The sequence below is a fragment of the Hevea brasiliensis genome, chromosome 8 (assembly GCF_030052815.1).
Source record: "Hevea brasiliensis isolate MT/VB/25A 57/8 chromosome 8, ASM3005281v1, whole genome shotgun sequence".
Taxonomy (NCBI): Eukaryota; Viridiplantae; Streptophyta; class Magnoliopsida; order Malpighiales; family Euphorbiaceae; genus Hevea; species Hevea brasiliensis.
In genome coordinates, this window is record NC_079500.1 from 86,716,234 (window position 1) to 86,731,757 (window position 15,524).

A 15,524-nucleotide genomic window follows, 5' to 3' on the forward strand; every position below is an offset into this window, starting at 1 on the left:
TATATTTATTTTTTACTTATAAAAAGAGCAAAATCAGTGATGAAATTTCCCAACCAGTGATGAAATTTCCAATAAAATAAGTCATCACAATGCTTTTCCATTTGTCTCATTTCAATTAAGTTTAAATGAATGTTTTTCATAATTTAATTACGGAATTTACAAATTATAATTACTTAATTTAATATTTAAAATATTTTGGGTTTTTATAAAGATAATATAAAATTTATTTACTTATTAAATATAAAAAATAAGAAATAAATTTAACTCAAAATCAATTATATCATAAAAAATAAAATTTAATATTTTAAATTAATTAAATCATATTTCAGTCAAAATTTAATAAAAATAAAATAAACTTGTGTTGAACTCTAATATAACAATTTTGAATGATATATAATTAACTTTAAACGAATTAAAGTTAAAAAAATAATATTCATAATAAGTTAATTTTAAATTTTACATATTCAATATGTGTTATATTTTATATAAATATAAAATATATATTTTTAAATGATAATATTTATAAATTTTATTTTAAATAAAAATAAGATTTTAAATACTTTATAAATTTTTAAATTTTTAAAATATAAATTATTAATAAAAATAATTTTTTATGTAAATTATTAATTAAAAATATATAATTAAATAAGTTAAAATATTTTTTAAGTAATAATGATAATAAAGTTTTGAAGAATTGTGATAGTTAAAAATAAATTTTAATATGGAGGGGTTTAAAATTTTAAATTATTAATGCAGCTCAGAATTTAGATTCGAAGAGGGTTATTTTCGCAGATGGCATATCAATTGCCCATCCCCATTCCAGATCCAATTGGCTGCCCCAGATAGAACTCTTCGAAAGCGCGTGCGCGTCATTAGCTCGCAACTGCATGACACAGCTATAAGCCTGTAAAATAAAAAAGGGAAAGAAGATTTCAGTCTCCCCTTACACTCATTAAACTTAAAAGTTGAAGAAGAAGAACTCATAAAACCAAAAAAAAAACAACGTATTTTCTAGACCAACTCTTACAAATTTCCCTCACTTTCCTGAGAAAATCCCCCTTCCTTATGGGACGAGATACCGCCACTAAGCGAAACTCTAATAATCAGAATAGAGCCGCTGAATCCTCTATAGATCGCCCCTCTTTACGCAGCCGATGGCATCATAACGTCAACCGAAATAATCGCAAGGGTAGAGGGTATTTGCTTTACTCTGTGATTTTATTCGCGGTTTTTGCTTTCGCAATGGCATCAATGGTGTTACAGAGCTCGATCACTTCGATCGTGTTTAGTAAGGGGTGGAATGAGCATCGGAGATCGATTAGAGAGGGGTTGAGTTTGGGGAGCACCTTGAAATTCTATCCAGGGAGAAAATCCTTGAGGCTTGCGGAGGGGCATGGGCTTGATCAAGTGAGATTGCAAGGGAGAGTGGGCCTTCGGCCTCCTAGGCTTGCTGTGGTAAGTGTTTGCTGATTTTATTTCCAAGTTTTGAATTAGCTGATGCGAATTGCTAATTTTTTTCTGCTACATTTGGATTGCTGAATGTTAATTATCCAAATTCGCTTTTTTAGTTAATGTTGCAGTCTTTTTTTTTTTTTTTTAATAATTCCTAGGGGTTTTAAAATGGAAGTGAGCAGTAAAATCTCTACTTTCTTTATTTTCTTAGAAGATTTTTTGCTTGGAAATTCTGGGCAGTGTTATTTATATTGCTATTATTTCTTCAATAAAATTGAAGAAATAACATATAAATCTGATTAGTGGAGGTTCTGTTTTGGTTGGTTGTTTAAATTATTTTAGTTAGATAAAAATGAGTTGCAACTTCTAATGTGGAGGGCGTCTTTGGTTGTTGAGAAATCTGAAAGGCAAAGGGAGACCAAAAAAAAAAAAAAAAAACTTACGCTCCACAACATTTTAGAATTCATAAGAATGTAACATCACCATTTCCCTCTGTTATGGTATTTGGGGAAGTTTGCTTGAGGCTTTGATTTTATTGGTCCCATATGATTATGAACCTTTATGCTACGAAATGAATCTCCATTTGCTGTATTAAGTTTCACTTCTTTACCAATCAGTTAGTGATGTAGAACTAATAGGCATTAAAGGATTCGGGTGAGAAACAAATTCTCAATTTATTTACTCAAAATCAATAGTCAATAATCATAATAAAAGTTTGTAAATATGTTAAGATCCTAAGCCCAATTTATAAAGTTTTGTAACCCTAATTACATTAGGATTAGGAACCCTAATTCCAATTGTAATTAGGAATCACAAATCAAATAAAACTTCTAAATAAAATAAACTACTATTTCCTATACTTTTCCTAAAATAAGTTGTCCTAATAGTCCTAAAATCTTTAGGATTTCCTATATCAGTTGGAGGGTGCAGCTATAGTGGTCCTAGTCCTAAGCATTCAAAAGAAAAGGGAATAAGATTCATAGAGGATTATGAAAATTTGGGAAGATATTGAAAATCTTTATTAGCTATAAGTGGAGAAAATCTTGTATTTATTAAGGACATGATTAGAAGTAAAAATTTCCTAATGATGGGGTGTGGAAGGAGTGGTTTGGTTATGTTAAGAATTATGTTGGAAACTTATATGTTTGCAAATCAGAGGAGAGAATTGTAAATAAAAACTTGTATATTTCCATCATTAAAATAAATGTTTACATCCACATGCATGTAAACTATGATATATATGAAGTATTCATTTTGAGAAGTTTGGAGAGAATTAGAAACAAGGATTTAAATTGTGATCATGGGTAACTGAAATAGGCCTATGATGGGCCGTAATGTAACGGTAACAACCTATTGTTACACAATTTTTTTTTTTTTGAAAAATTTGCAAAGTTCATGAAATGAATAGATATTTAAATATATAAGTAAAACTAAGATACACAACTAAATAACAAGCATAAATATATAAAATAAAGGCATTAAATCTATCATTTTTAGGTATCGTTACTATTAATCCATTTAAAATTTAAAATAACTGTCTAGATAGTAAAGAACTAATCTTGTAGTTAGCAAACATTAATGAAGCCTAAAAATTTATTTGATATTATTTTCTATTACTTCTGTATTTTACTAAAATTAATTCTGAAAATAGTTCAAAATCAGAAAAAAAAAACTATAGATTGTGCAAACTAATGTTTCATGTTATAAATTTAATTGAAAACCTAGCATCAAAAATAATTTTCTTCTACAAATAAGCAAGAAAAACTCAAAAAAAAAAAAAAAAAAAACCTCACCCTTTTCAAGATATAGATGTGTAGAACTAGAAAGATAGTTAATGATATTAGGTTATGTTTGATAGAGTGTAATGTAATGCAACATAATCAATTATGTGACGCAATCAAAATTGTTATATAATGTAATTATCATTATATTCCTTTGGTTACGAAATAAAAATATAAGTAGTGTAATATGATGATAATTGTTAATATTTAATTTATTTATAGCATTAATAATAAATGATAATTGTTACAGTGGTTAGTAGTTCAATGGTAGTAGTGGCGGTGACAGCGGTAGTTAGATTTTGGTGGTGGCAAGATGAGGTAACGGTGGTGATTGTGGCCAGGTGGTGGTAGAGGTGACAGTAGCTAAGTGGTGATAGCAGTGGTCAAGTGGTAATAGTGTTGTGGTGGTAGTAGTGAAAGGGTAGGGGTAGGGGTGGTAGTAACATTGGTAGCCAGTTAGTGGTGGTAATAATATTGACAAGAAATAAAAAAAATCAAAATAAATAATTGACTACATCCATTTTTGTATGTAATGATCATTACATTACTTTAAATATAATTGATTATATTATGTAATTGTCATTCTATTACATCAAATTTTTTTATGTTACCAATCATGATTATATTATAATTTAGATTACACCCTGCCAAATTTAACCTTAGTTCACTAGTTGATGATTTTATCTCAAGACAAGAAGTGAAAGATTTGTAGAAAGTTTGAAAATTTTAGAGGAAACTTGAGAGATAAAGCGAGATATAGAAGTTTAAAACTTCCCAAACTAGAAACAAAGCATGAGGAAGGGCTCTGCCCCCATCCAGACTGGGAAAAAAAAGAAAAAGCAAGGTAACCGACGGTTGCCGTCACATAATAGTAAATAACAGCTGTTGCCATTATGTAAAGTCCATTACGGGAACCCTTTTTTTTTTGTGTTTAAATAACAGGTGTTACGGTATTGGGATACTAAAAGTCCTGTAAAGAGCGGCTGTTATGTTTCGTAAAGGCCATTACTTGAAACCATGATTAGAAAGCAGTGGATGGAGTTTTGTAGTAAGAACTTGAGGGATATGGAAAAACTCATCAATTTAAAGGAAACAGAATAAGATAATCTCTAAACGTGGAACAAACATGCAAATTTTACAAGAGAAATTGAGGAAGGTGTTACTGGCAGAGAAATTTCTTGAAAGATTGTCTAGTTTTTGGCTGGGACATCCACCTAGAATGGGAATATCTATAACTGGCTATGCTGCTGTCATTAGTTATAGTTAAATTTTCTTTGCATTGTTTCTTGCTTTCAAGTTTATATTCATTCTTAATTTTAATTTTTTTGGGTTTCATGATTACTTTGGTCACTTGCTTCTTTCACTTCCCCTAACATCCCTCAAAAGAAAAAGAAAGAAAAAAGGGCAAGAAAGAGTAAAGAAGAAGATGAAAATTTAAAATTAAGAATCAAATGGGGCTTTTAAAATTCTGACAGTTGAAAAAGGACAGTTTTCAGTAGAAGGATATATATTGTTGAATGCTTGAAAAAAGGGGAAAAAAGAGGAGGATTTAAAATTAAAAACTAAATGTGGCTTTAAAAATTTTGATAGCTGAAAAAATGGACAGTTTTTACTAGAATGATTTGCATTGTTGAAAGCATGGAAGAAGGAAATTTTATGTATTTAAGATGTTAAAAAAAAAAAAAAAGAAAACATAGGCTATGATGGGTTTTAGTCATTGTCGAAGGCCTGGAAGGAGGAAATTTTATGGAGTTTTAAGAAATAATAAAAAAAAAAAGACAGAATAGGCTATGGATGGGTTTTAGTTTTGTTCCCCATTCTTCTTAAAAACTAATTGGGCTTTGAAAATTCTGAAAATTGGAAAAAGGACAGTTTTTTCCTGAAGGATATGCATTGTTTAAAGCATGGAGGAAGCAAATTTTATTGAATTTTAAGAAATGAGAAAATAAAAAGACAACATAGGCTATGGATGGGATGTACATTGTTGAAGGTATGGAAGAAGGAAATTTTACGGAATTTTAGAAAATGAAAAAAAAAAAAAGAAGAAAAAAGAATAGAAAGAGAGAATGTAGGCTATGGATGGGTTTTAGTTATTTTCCCCATCATTCTTAATACTAAATGGGGTTTTAAAAATTCTGACAATTGAAGAGATAGTTTTTCCCAGAAGGATATACATTGTTGAGGCATGGAAGAAGGAAATTTTATTGAATTTTAATAAATTAAAAGAAGAAAAAAAAAAAAAGAGAACATAGGCTATGAATGGGTTTTATTTTTTTTTTCTTTTTTTTCCATTATTGTTTTTCTTTGTATTTATATATGCACAGTACATGCATATTGCACCCTAAAACTATTCATTTTCTTCTTTTCTTTTTTTTTAGGATTTTCTTTTTTATTTATTTTTATCTAGCAGGTCTTTGTAGGTTGACACATGATCTTTTATAGCTTTAGTTATTTTAGGCATAATAACAACTTTTGTAGTCTTTTTTCCTTTTCCTCCTCCCTTCAATTTAGTCCTAATGCTTGTTAAAACTGCTCACCATTAGTTTTAAGATAAAATATTCATCAAATTAAAGCCAAATTAAATACTAAATATACTCTCTTTTTTTTTTTGGTTTTAATATCAGTCATAATACTTCTAAAAATCACACTTTTTTCTAATGATGCTTGTTTGGATGGTTGGCAGATCTTAGGAAACATGAAGAAAGATCCACAATCATTGATGTTGGTCACTGTGATGAAGAATCTACAGAAACTTGGTTATGTGCTTAAGGTGAATTGCTCCAGCTATGCTGCATGTGATTGCATTGACATTTATAAGTGAATTTTGATATGTTTTAGTTGGCAATTGGAAACACAGCTTCACTGCATGATATTGATTTGTCATATAACCTCTTCAACTGGTTGATGTAGCTCTCTTTCTAAAAGAAACCAGCATATCTGATATTTTCAACTGCTAGTTTGGAAAGGCTTATGTGCCTCATATGCCTTTAACAGATTTATGCCATAGAGAATGGAAAAGCAAAATCAGTGTGGGATCAAATAGGTGGTCAGATGTCAATTTTACAACCAGAGCAATATGGTCATATTGACTGGTCAATGTATGTTTCTCTTTGATTATGCTGGCATTTCTTAAATTGTCTTCTCTTTTTGGTTTTTGTTTCGGAATTTTTTTTTTCTGAATAGTAACTTTTTTTTATTAAGTATTTGTTGTTTAATAAGTTACTTGGTATGGTTAATTAACAAGTGCATCTTCCACAGTTTTGAAGGTGTTATTGTTGATTCACTTGAAGCCAAAGAGGCCATTTCAAGGTGGGTAGATTTGAAGGTGCAACTCACTGGGGCTTCTCATTTTAATCAAGTGTTCTTTTGTTTGATTAATTACCTGGCTGGATTGTGTTTGTATATTCTGATTTTATTGTATCTACTTTGTAGGACATCTTTCAAACAAATTATATTTTATGTTTTTATATGTGTGTTCTTCATACTTTGATGCCTTTGCTTTGTATATAAAATTGGAAGACAAGTGGCAAGCATGGAATTTTAATCCCTTGGTTGTAATTAGATTTCCAAAACATAAAGTCATGTGAGGTGTTCTGTGCCCTCATGAGGACTTGAATTTGGTACTATGCCATTTAGAGTATGAAGTTCAATGTAACTTTAATAAAGAGAAACATAGAGAGTTTTTAGGAGCTTCCCTGATAATATGTGAATTATTACCATTAAATACGTTATATATTATCAGAAAATATAACTAGTTTTGATTTGTCAAAAAATTGATGGTAGTTGTAAAAGAAAAGCAATACAGAAGTGATGTTAGAAAATTTTATTGATAAACTACAGTGCAATAGGTTTTTGTGTATGAAGATATGTATATCTGTTGCTTTAGTTTGAGATGCTATGATTAGTGAGTTTTATATTTATGCAGCCTTATGCAGGAGCCTTTTTGTTCGGTACCACTAATGTGGATAATCCAAGAAGATACCCTTGCAAATCGTCTTTCGGTGTATGAGGAAATGGGCTGGGAATATCTCATGTCTTACTGGAGAAGAGTATTTAAGAGGGCTAATGTTGTTGTATTTCCAGATTTCACTATGCCGGTAATTATGCCTTCTTATTGTGATGTTGCATCTTATTTTCTGGTCAGCCTTGTAATAGATGTTATTGTGCTGGTACCCTATTTATATTTCTCCTTGTATCAGATGCTATATAGTGTGCTTGACACTGGAAACTTCTTTGTGATTCCTGGATCGCCAATAGATGTGTGGGCTGCTGAAAGCTACAGTAAGACCCATTCCAAGAATCAATTAAGGACAGACAATGGATTCAGTGAGGATGATGTGGTGGTTCTAGTTGTTGGGAGTTATTTTTTTTATGATAAGCTGTCATTGGACTATGCTGTGGCCATGCATTCCCTAGGACCTCTACTAGTTAAATATGCAAGGAGACAAGATGCTGAGGGGTCATTTAAATTTGCTTTCTTATGTGGTAATTCTACTGATGGCGATGCTTTGCAGGTAGTCAACTTCTTTGATGAACTTATGCTCTTTGATATAATATTGTGTTCCATGTTACTTGTTTCCATTCTATATGCTTAAAGCCCTCCTTTCATCAAATCAAGCAATTAAATTTCATGAATTTCGCCAGCTAGTTGCCCATTTTTGATTGATTAGTTGATGATAATAATAGTAATTTGGGGGGTGGGCAGAATACTTGGTGGATCAACCATGATAATTTTACAGTTTTCCATTTATAAACATAACATTTGTATTTGCTTTTGTGATATCTGAGGCATTTGGTCGTAATGCAATTTAATAGATATTTCTGTTTTCCTGTAGCTGTGCGGTATGCATCATAGTTATCAAAGGTGCGCCTAAGGCGCAACGCACACCAGGTGCAGTCCTTGGTGCCTCCAGCTGCAAAAGGCAGCCAATGTGCGCACCCAGGTGCACCTCAGACACGTATTAACCCATCTGCCTTTTTGTTTTTCAGTTTTAGGGCAGTGCCAACAACCTCTCTCAGTCGCATTGCCGTTTATAAAAGAAAAAAGAAGGCCCACCCACTTGTTTTTTCATTTGATTATTTCTTATACTTTTCTTTCCTCTTCCTTTTCTATTCCCTCTATCTCTCCTCAGCTGGAACGTCTGACCCCACCACAACAACACCTTCTTTTTCCCTCCCCTTTCTCCCCCACCAGCGCCCGTCTCTGCTTTCCACTGGAACTCAGTTTTTTTTTTTCTTCCTTCTTACTTCCTCCTTTTCCTTTTTCACTTGGGTTTATTGATTTATTTGCTGTTGATTTGCCATTTGTTTTCTAGTTTGCTGCTGGTTTATTTGTTGTAGATTTCTCTTTAATTTGCTGGTTTATTTTCATAGATATCTAGTGAGATTGTGTGAATAAAATAAACAAACGAATGATTAAAACAAAAATTAGAACAAAAGAAGATGATTCATGGTAATTTTTATGGCACATTCCTGAACTTTATCCCATGTTTACTTTCATCTTTTAATTTCAATTTGTTACTAAAAAATTCTTAAATTTTAATTTTATTTCACATAAATCTCTCTAACCTGCTATAATAGGTTTATAGGTTAAAAAAACAATGAGACTAAATTTTTACCTTCTTTCCTCGCACTAAAAAAAAAGGGCCATTTCAACTTCATATAAACTTATCACAAAAATATCAATGCTATCACAACGATATGCTTCCTTGAAAGGAGGATTTACCATTCGTTGAACAGTATTAAAGTTGCATTTGTAGACGTTACACTGGAGTTTAGAGAGATTTTTTAATATGGAAGCATGCTATTGCAGGTTGGAAAGATTTTTTGTGAAGCAATATTAAAGTTTAGGGATTTTTTAGTAATAAATTGAAATTAAGGGTTAAAAATGAAACACAGGGTAAAATTGAGGGGCAAACTATAAAAATTACCCAGATAATTCATAAAAGACATAAATTTTAGTTTTTAATTGTCAGTGTATGTTCAATTTATTCAAAGTGCTGTCTATTCAATTTTTTTTATTGTCATTAATTTATTTATTTAGGATTTATGCTGTGGAAATTTTTTAAACTTTTCAAGTTGTTTAGATAGAATTAATTCTGTATTTTTTTTCCTTAGGGTTGACTATTAATTTCTTAAAATATGTTATGAAATTAAGTAATATTGAATCTTTTATAAAAAAAAAAATTTTTTTTTGTGCCTCATGTCGTTCATGCATGCATCTGTGCCTTGTGCCTAGGCTTCAAGGCCCCTTGTTGCCTTAGTGCACCTTGCTCCTTTAATAACTATGGTATGCATTGATACCACTTGTTGGGACCAAAATAACTCTGATACTACTTTTATTGCATAAGTTAAACATGAGTACGTGAAATTATGAATTCATACACGAATTAAAGACAGATATTTAACGCGGTTCACTCTCTTTTTTATGCTATCCATGAGTTGTCCATCCAAATTCTCCATCAGTGACAACTATTATAATCTTTGAAATCTCTCATTCTCAAAACTAAAACCCTTGACGCCCTGGAAGCTCTCTATCTTTCTGGACTAGTTGCCTCACAGCTTGCATATACAGCAATAAACATAAGAAACTATAACAACCGCCAATTATAAATCTTGTTGCACATAGTATAAACATAGGCATCTTTTTTAGCCTCAGAACTCTTCTCTTAGGTCAAAGTCACGAAACTCTTGCCATTCTGCATATAGAATCAAGTTCAATTTCTCTTCTCCACAAGGAATAGCCAAATAGCCTGTCTGGGCAAATCTCCAAATTTCACCTCATCTGATTAAAAAGAAAGGAAAAAACTAAATAGGGATTTGAGAAAAAGTAAACACTCGTGCGACATCTGTAATTTGTAAATAAGGGAAGTATTAGGATGCAGACTTACCAGGTTTTCCACTCCTTGTAATCAGAATATATCAGTTGTTGCTTGAGAAAGATTATGTATATACGTTCAATTTCTTGATGAAGTTAAGTAATAGAAAGGAAGAAGTGAAATCACGAAATGACATTTTTTGGAGTGAAACAGCAAGAAAAAAAAATGTGAGACGGAATGAACCAAAATGTGGAACTGGGTCTCAAAAACTGAAAGCGATAAAATTAAGATTTTCTAATTTCTTTCTGGGAAAAATTTTACTTGAGACTATTTTCAATCTTATGATTTGGTCAAATTAATGTGACTTTTTTGGATAGGAAATTGCTTCTCGTCTAGGGCTTGTTCATGGTTCTGTAAGGCATTATGGCTTGAATGGTGACGTCAACAGCATGCTATTAATGGCAGACATTGTTCTTTATGGTTCTTCCCAAGATGAACAAGGTTTTCCCCCTCTAATTATTCGAGCCATGACATTTGGTGTGCCTATCATTGCTCCTGATATTCCTATAATGAAGAAATACGTAAGCCCTCTGGTCTTTGATTGTTTCTTCCTAAATTACAATGAGCTTCCCTTACTTCCTCTCTCTTTTCTTCTTTTTGTTTTTTTAAACTCAGATAGCATCATTACTGAATGACAGGTTATTGATGGAGTTCATGGGTTACTCTTCCAAAAATATAACCCTGAAGCTTTGATGAAGGTTTTCTCTCTTTTGATATCAGATGGGAAACTTTCTAGGTATGCTCAAAACATTGCTGCCTCTGGAAGACTGCTTGCTAGGAACATGCTTGCATCAGAATGTATGACTGGTTATGCAAGGCTATTGGAGAATTTACTCAGTTTTCCATCAGATGCCTTGTTGCCTGGTCCTTCATCCCAGCTTCAACAGAAGGTATGGGAGTGGAACTTGTTCAGGAAGGAAATAGTAGAGGAAGCTGATGACTTGTCAGGCATGGATGGGAGGGATTCTTCTTTCAGAGGATCTAGCATTGTTTATTCCGTTGAGGAAAAATTGACCAATCTTATTGATTTGGCTAATATCTCTGCGAATGGAACTGAAATTCCAGATGTAGATATCCCAACTAAATCAGATTGGGATGTTTTAAGGGAGGTAGATAGCTTTGAAGAATATGAGAGGCTAGAAATGGAGGAGGTATGCAATTTCCTTGCCAGTACAGTACAGTCTAGGGTATTGTGTATGACTGCCTATTTCCTTGTTAACTCAAACTTTCATTTGGCTGAAATGGAGGGTTATTTCCTGATTTGTAGCTTGAAGAAAGAATGGATAGAAGCCCTGGTGTATGGGATGACTTGTATCGCAATGCCCGAAAATCTGAGAAACTCAAGTTTGAAGCAAATGAAAGAGATGAGGGAGAGCTTGAAAGGACAGGTCAGCCAGTATGCATTTATGAGATATATAATGGAGCTGGGGCCTGGCCATTTTTGCACCATGGTTCTCTGTACCGTGGGTTAAGTCTTGTAAGTTCCTTCTGGCACAAGCATGTTATTTGTAAATTATATTTCTTTCTTAAAGCTTATATATTTCTTCGGCCTATGATGCATAGATATGGAGTGTTAACATATTGACATGTACATGAAACACAACAATTCTTTAAGAAAAGGACATCACATATTGACAATTCAAATATTAGATTTATACCTGCGTATTTACATGTGTATTCTATTAACATGTAAAACATCTAATATATTGATAATAAATTGACATTGTAACAAAAACACCACAATTCTTATCAATGTATTAAGAAAAAGAAAAACAGCTTCGTAGGAGCTCTCCATAATAATAATAATAATAATAATAAACAACCAAATACATTACAAAATGCAATAAAATGCTGATATGCGAATGCTAAAATGCCTGAGGCAGTGAGGCTAAAATTGCAACTATTTGGAAAGTTCATATGATAAATTGATAAAAGACAAAGAATTGATTAAATGGAAAAAGTTCCAAATATAATGATTTTTTTGACAATTAAGCCTTTGTTTTTAACCACACAATATTCAATTATGATTATTGTTTAAATCAAGATGCATTGCTATGAATTGCATGCATTATTAAAGTTGCAGTTTTTTCAATGTAAAAGGATCCTCATCATTCGTAATGCATTTAGCTACGCTAACTTGTTAGTAGTCAAACTTCATTTCTTAGTTAACCTATATTTGTATTTATCAGTCTACAAAAGCTCGGAGATCAAGATCAGATGATGTGGATGCTGCTGCCCGGCTTCCCATCTTGAATGACACTTACTATCAAAATGCACTCTGTGAGATTGGAGGAATGTTTTCTGTTGCAAACAAAGTGGATAATATTCACAGTAGACCTTGGATTGGGTTTCAATCATGGCGTGCTGCTGGTAGGAAGGTATCTTTTATTCTGGTGGAAGTTTCAGTTAACTTTTTGAAATTTGTTGTTAATTTTTTTCTTATTTAGTTTCATCTATTCTGATTGAACTTACCATTAAATTTCAGTAGTCAATGAGCTTCAATTTGTATCAGCAACTACTCAACTTTGATTTTATTTCAATATGATCACTATGGCTAATGGAGATGGGGGCTTTGGTATAATGGTAAAGTTATTTTGATTGTGACCTGGAGGTCACGGGTTCGAGCCGCAAAAACAGCTTCTTTGCAAAGCAGCAAAGCTGGAGTAAGGCTGTGTACATGAACCCTCCCCATAGCCCACTAGTGTGGGATGCTTCATGCATGGGGTCATCCTTTTTTATGATCATCATGGCAAAAACTTTTGTGAAGATTTAGCCAAATTTGAATTCGAATAATCTATTGTCACTTATGGAGCTGGTCAAATGTTTAATTGAAATTTAACAAAATCTAGATATAGTGGTCTTATTGAATCAAAGTCAAGGTTGGATGATTCTCCTGATATAAATTGAAATCCTTAATATGCAAAGAGCTTTCTACAGGTGAAACAGGATTGATATTCGTAATTGGGAATTTTTAATATGTTACAAAAAATTAATTAAATACACATCCCTGAGGTAAGAAGGTTTTATAAGGTTTAGTAACCTTCCCTCCTTTGTTTGGGAGAGGCATGGTTTTTGAAAGTTTGGTAAATATCGTTTAGAAACCTCCAAACACCACCTCAACCATTCCCCAATTTCGAAACCATGAAATTGGTGAGTTTAGATTTTAGAAATTTTGACTTAAATGGGTACCACTTATCATCCTTCCCTCCAAGCAAGATAAGCATGTATACTTTGCCTTACTTTGTATTCCATTGCTACACTTTAAAAAAACCTTACCCTTACTCTTTCCAATTTGATGTTAGAATTTTTAAAATTGCAATTATTTGCATCTCCTCTTGTTTATTACTGCAATTATCACTTGTCTTCTTTTTCTCGAAGCAGGTCTCATTATCCGTTAATGCTGAAAAGGCTTTGGAAGAAAAGATACAAAAAGAAACTAGAGGAGATGTAATGTACTTTTGGGCACGGTTGGATGTGGATAGTGGAGTACCAGGAAGCAATGACGAACTTACATTTTGGTCAATGTGTGACATTTTAAATGGAGGACACTGCAGGTATATTGTATTAAATGTCAGGTGGATATTTATACAAAGTTCCTGTTGCCACATTGTGTGTGATGGTATGAATGCCAATCACTTGCACTCTTTTGGCACAATAGTGGTACAATAGTATCTCATACATTACACTTTTATAAAGTCTATTAGAAATTGAACTTATAGCTGTTAATGTGATGAATATGATGGTCCCTTCTATTGTGTGGCCTTGTCAAATACCATGTCTGTTCAAAACCATATCCAGGGAAGAATGTTTTTTAGATGCCACTAGTGGTCTGATTTTGCAGAAAGCCCATATGATAGGGAGAAGGCAAAATTTTATAGTCATTGTCATTGGACATTGTTTTATAGGTTTTTTTCTTTCCAGATTATTAGCATTTGTTCTAAAGTGAAAGTTTTATTGCATGAAAGCGAAATGTGCTGAATATTCAACTGCTTTTGGCTTCTTAATGCATGCAGAACTGCTTTTGAAGCTGCTTTCCGCCAGATGTACTCCTTACCATCCCATCTTGAAGCTCTTCCTCCAATGCCGGAAGATGGAGGCCACTGGTCTGCCCTGCATAGTTGGGTTATGCCAACCCCTTCCCTTCTAGAGTTCATTATGTTTGCTCGGTAAGTAATGAAAGATATATAATTCAGCTAACAGAATTTGCTGTTGTGTTGACTAATATTTGAATGGCAGGATGTTTGTCGATTCTCTTGATGCCTTGCAAACCAATTCTAGCCAAGTGAACTCTTGTTTGTTGAGTTCTTCACAGCTTGAGGTATGGTGATTGGATCCTGCAGTCCTGCTTTAGATGTTCAGAAACAGTATAAGAATATAATTCTTAAATCTTCTTTTTTAATGATAAGCAGGAAAAACACTGTTATTGTCGGATATTGGAACTCCTTGTTAATGTTTGGGCTTACCATAGTGCACGAAAAATGGTTTACATAGACCCACGATCCGGTTCTTTAGAAGAGCAGCACCCAATCGAACAAAGAAAAGAAATTATATGGGCAAACTACTTTAATCTTACATTGTTAAAGAGTATGGATGAAGATCTTGCAGAGGCTGCAGATGATGATGATCTTCCAAGGGAGAGATGGTTGTGGCCGTTAACCGGTGAAGTGCACTGGCAAGGGATTTATGAAAGGGAAAGAGAAGAAAGATATAGGCAAAAGATGGAGAAAAAGCGGATAACAAAAGAGAAACTAATTAAAAGGTTGAAATCTGGGTACATTCAGAAACCACTTGGAAGGAGGAGATAGGAAGCGTTATAAATCTGAATTGCTTAGTTGATTATTTACAATTTTGGAAAGCTTGGTGCCTAACACAGCTACAGGAAATGGAGAAGAATTTCGCAGACAGAAGCTAATTTTTTGTTTTTCTAACAGCTTCAACATTGATTCATCATTTTCCAATATTTGCCGAATACGTGTACTTATCGAATCGAGGGGAGAAGAAAAAGTAGCTTCCCTGAATGGCAGCTTACTAGAATTCAAGGCCTTTTTGAACAAAAAATTTTCAATCCCCATGGAGTATTGCATCCATCATTCATTGAAATTCTTTCTCAACTGTTCAAAATATTTGATCTAGAGACTAAAGCCTGTATTCTTTCATTATTGTACATTCTTTCAGCTATGTAGAGACAATTTTGGTGAGAACAATAATGGATTTCAGAATATATTTTTTTTCACTGCTCTAAAACAGCATTTGGTCAGCATTTCACTTGATTTAGTGTTCATCTATATGTGGATAGAGAATAACTTTCATTTCCTGGCAGTAGGGGTGTTTATGGAAATCGAAAAACCGATCAACGCAAGTAAACAAAAGAAAAAAAAGACTGAAATTAATGATTTTAAACAATCGCAAATTT

At 32.7% G+C, this 15,524-nt stretch overlaps 1 protein-coding gene across 2 annotated transcripts; it reads left to right on the forward strand.

Annotated features, from left to right (window-relative positions):
• The first annotated feature begins 821 nt into the window (after positions 1-821).
• On the forward strand, positions 822-15,355 carry LOC110671710 (uncharacterized). Of its 2 annotated transcripts, none has more exons than XM_021834257.2 (14): positions 822-1,455; positions 5,917-6,003; positions 6,228-6,331; positions 6,492-6,542; positions 7,159-7,330; positions 7,433-7,747; positions 10,429-10,632; positions 10,750-11,262; positions 11,379-11,588; positions 12,301-12,489; positions 13,493-13,665; positions 14,125-14,277; positions 14,348-14,429; positions 14,521-15,355. In XM_021834257.2, the coding sequence occupies exons 1-14, from the start codon at positions 1,066-1,068 to the stop codon at positions 14,914-14,916; spliced, it is 3,039 nt and encodes a 1,012-aa protein (XP_021689949.2). In that variant the 5' UTR covers positions 822-1,065; the 3' UTR covers positions 14,917-15,355. The 2 variants fall into 2 exon arrangements, with proteins under 2 accessions (XP_021689949.2, XP_058007568.1); XM_058151585.1 differs by having other exon boundaries at positions 838-1,455; positions 6,492-6,558; positions 7,169-7,330.
• Positions 15,356-15,524: the final 169 nt, after the last annotated feature.

Bases quoted from the DNA above. Each gene is read 5' to 3' on its own strand.
- LOC110671710 (XM_058151585.1), top strand. From the start codon at position 1,066: ATGGGACGAGATACCGCCACTAAGCGAAACTCTAATAATCAGAATAGA. The intron at 1,456-5,916 runs GTAAGTGTTTGC...GATGGTTGGCAG, and splicing joins GGCCTCCTAGGCTTGCTGTG to ATCTTAGGAAACATGAAGAA. The intron at 11,589-12,300 runs GTAAGTTCCTTC...TGTATTTATCAG, and splicing joins TGTACCGTGGGTTAAGTCTT to TCTACAAAAGCTCGGAGATC.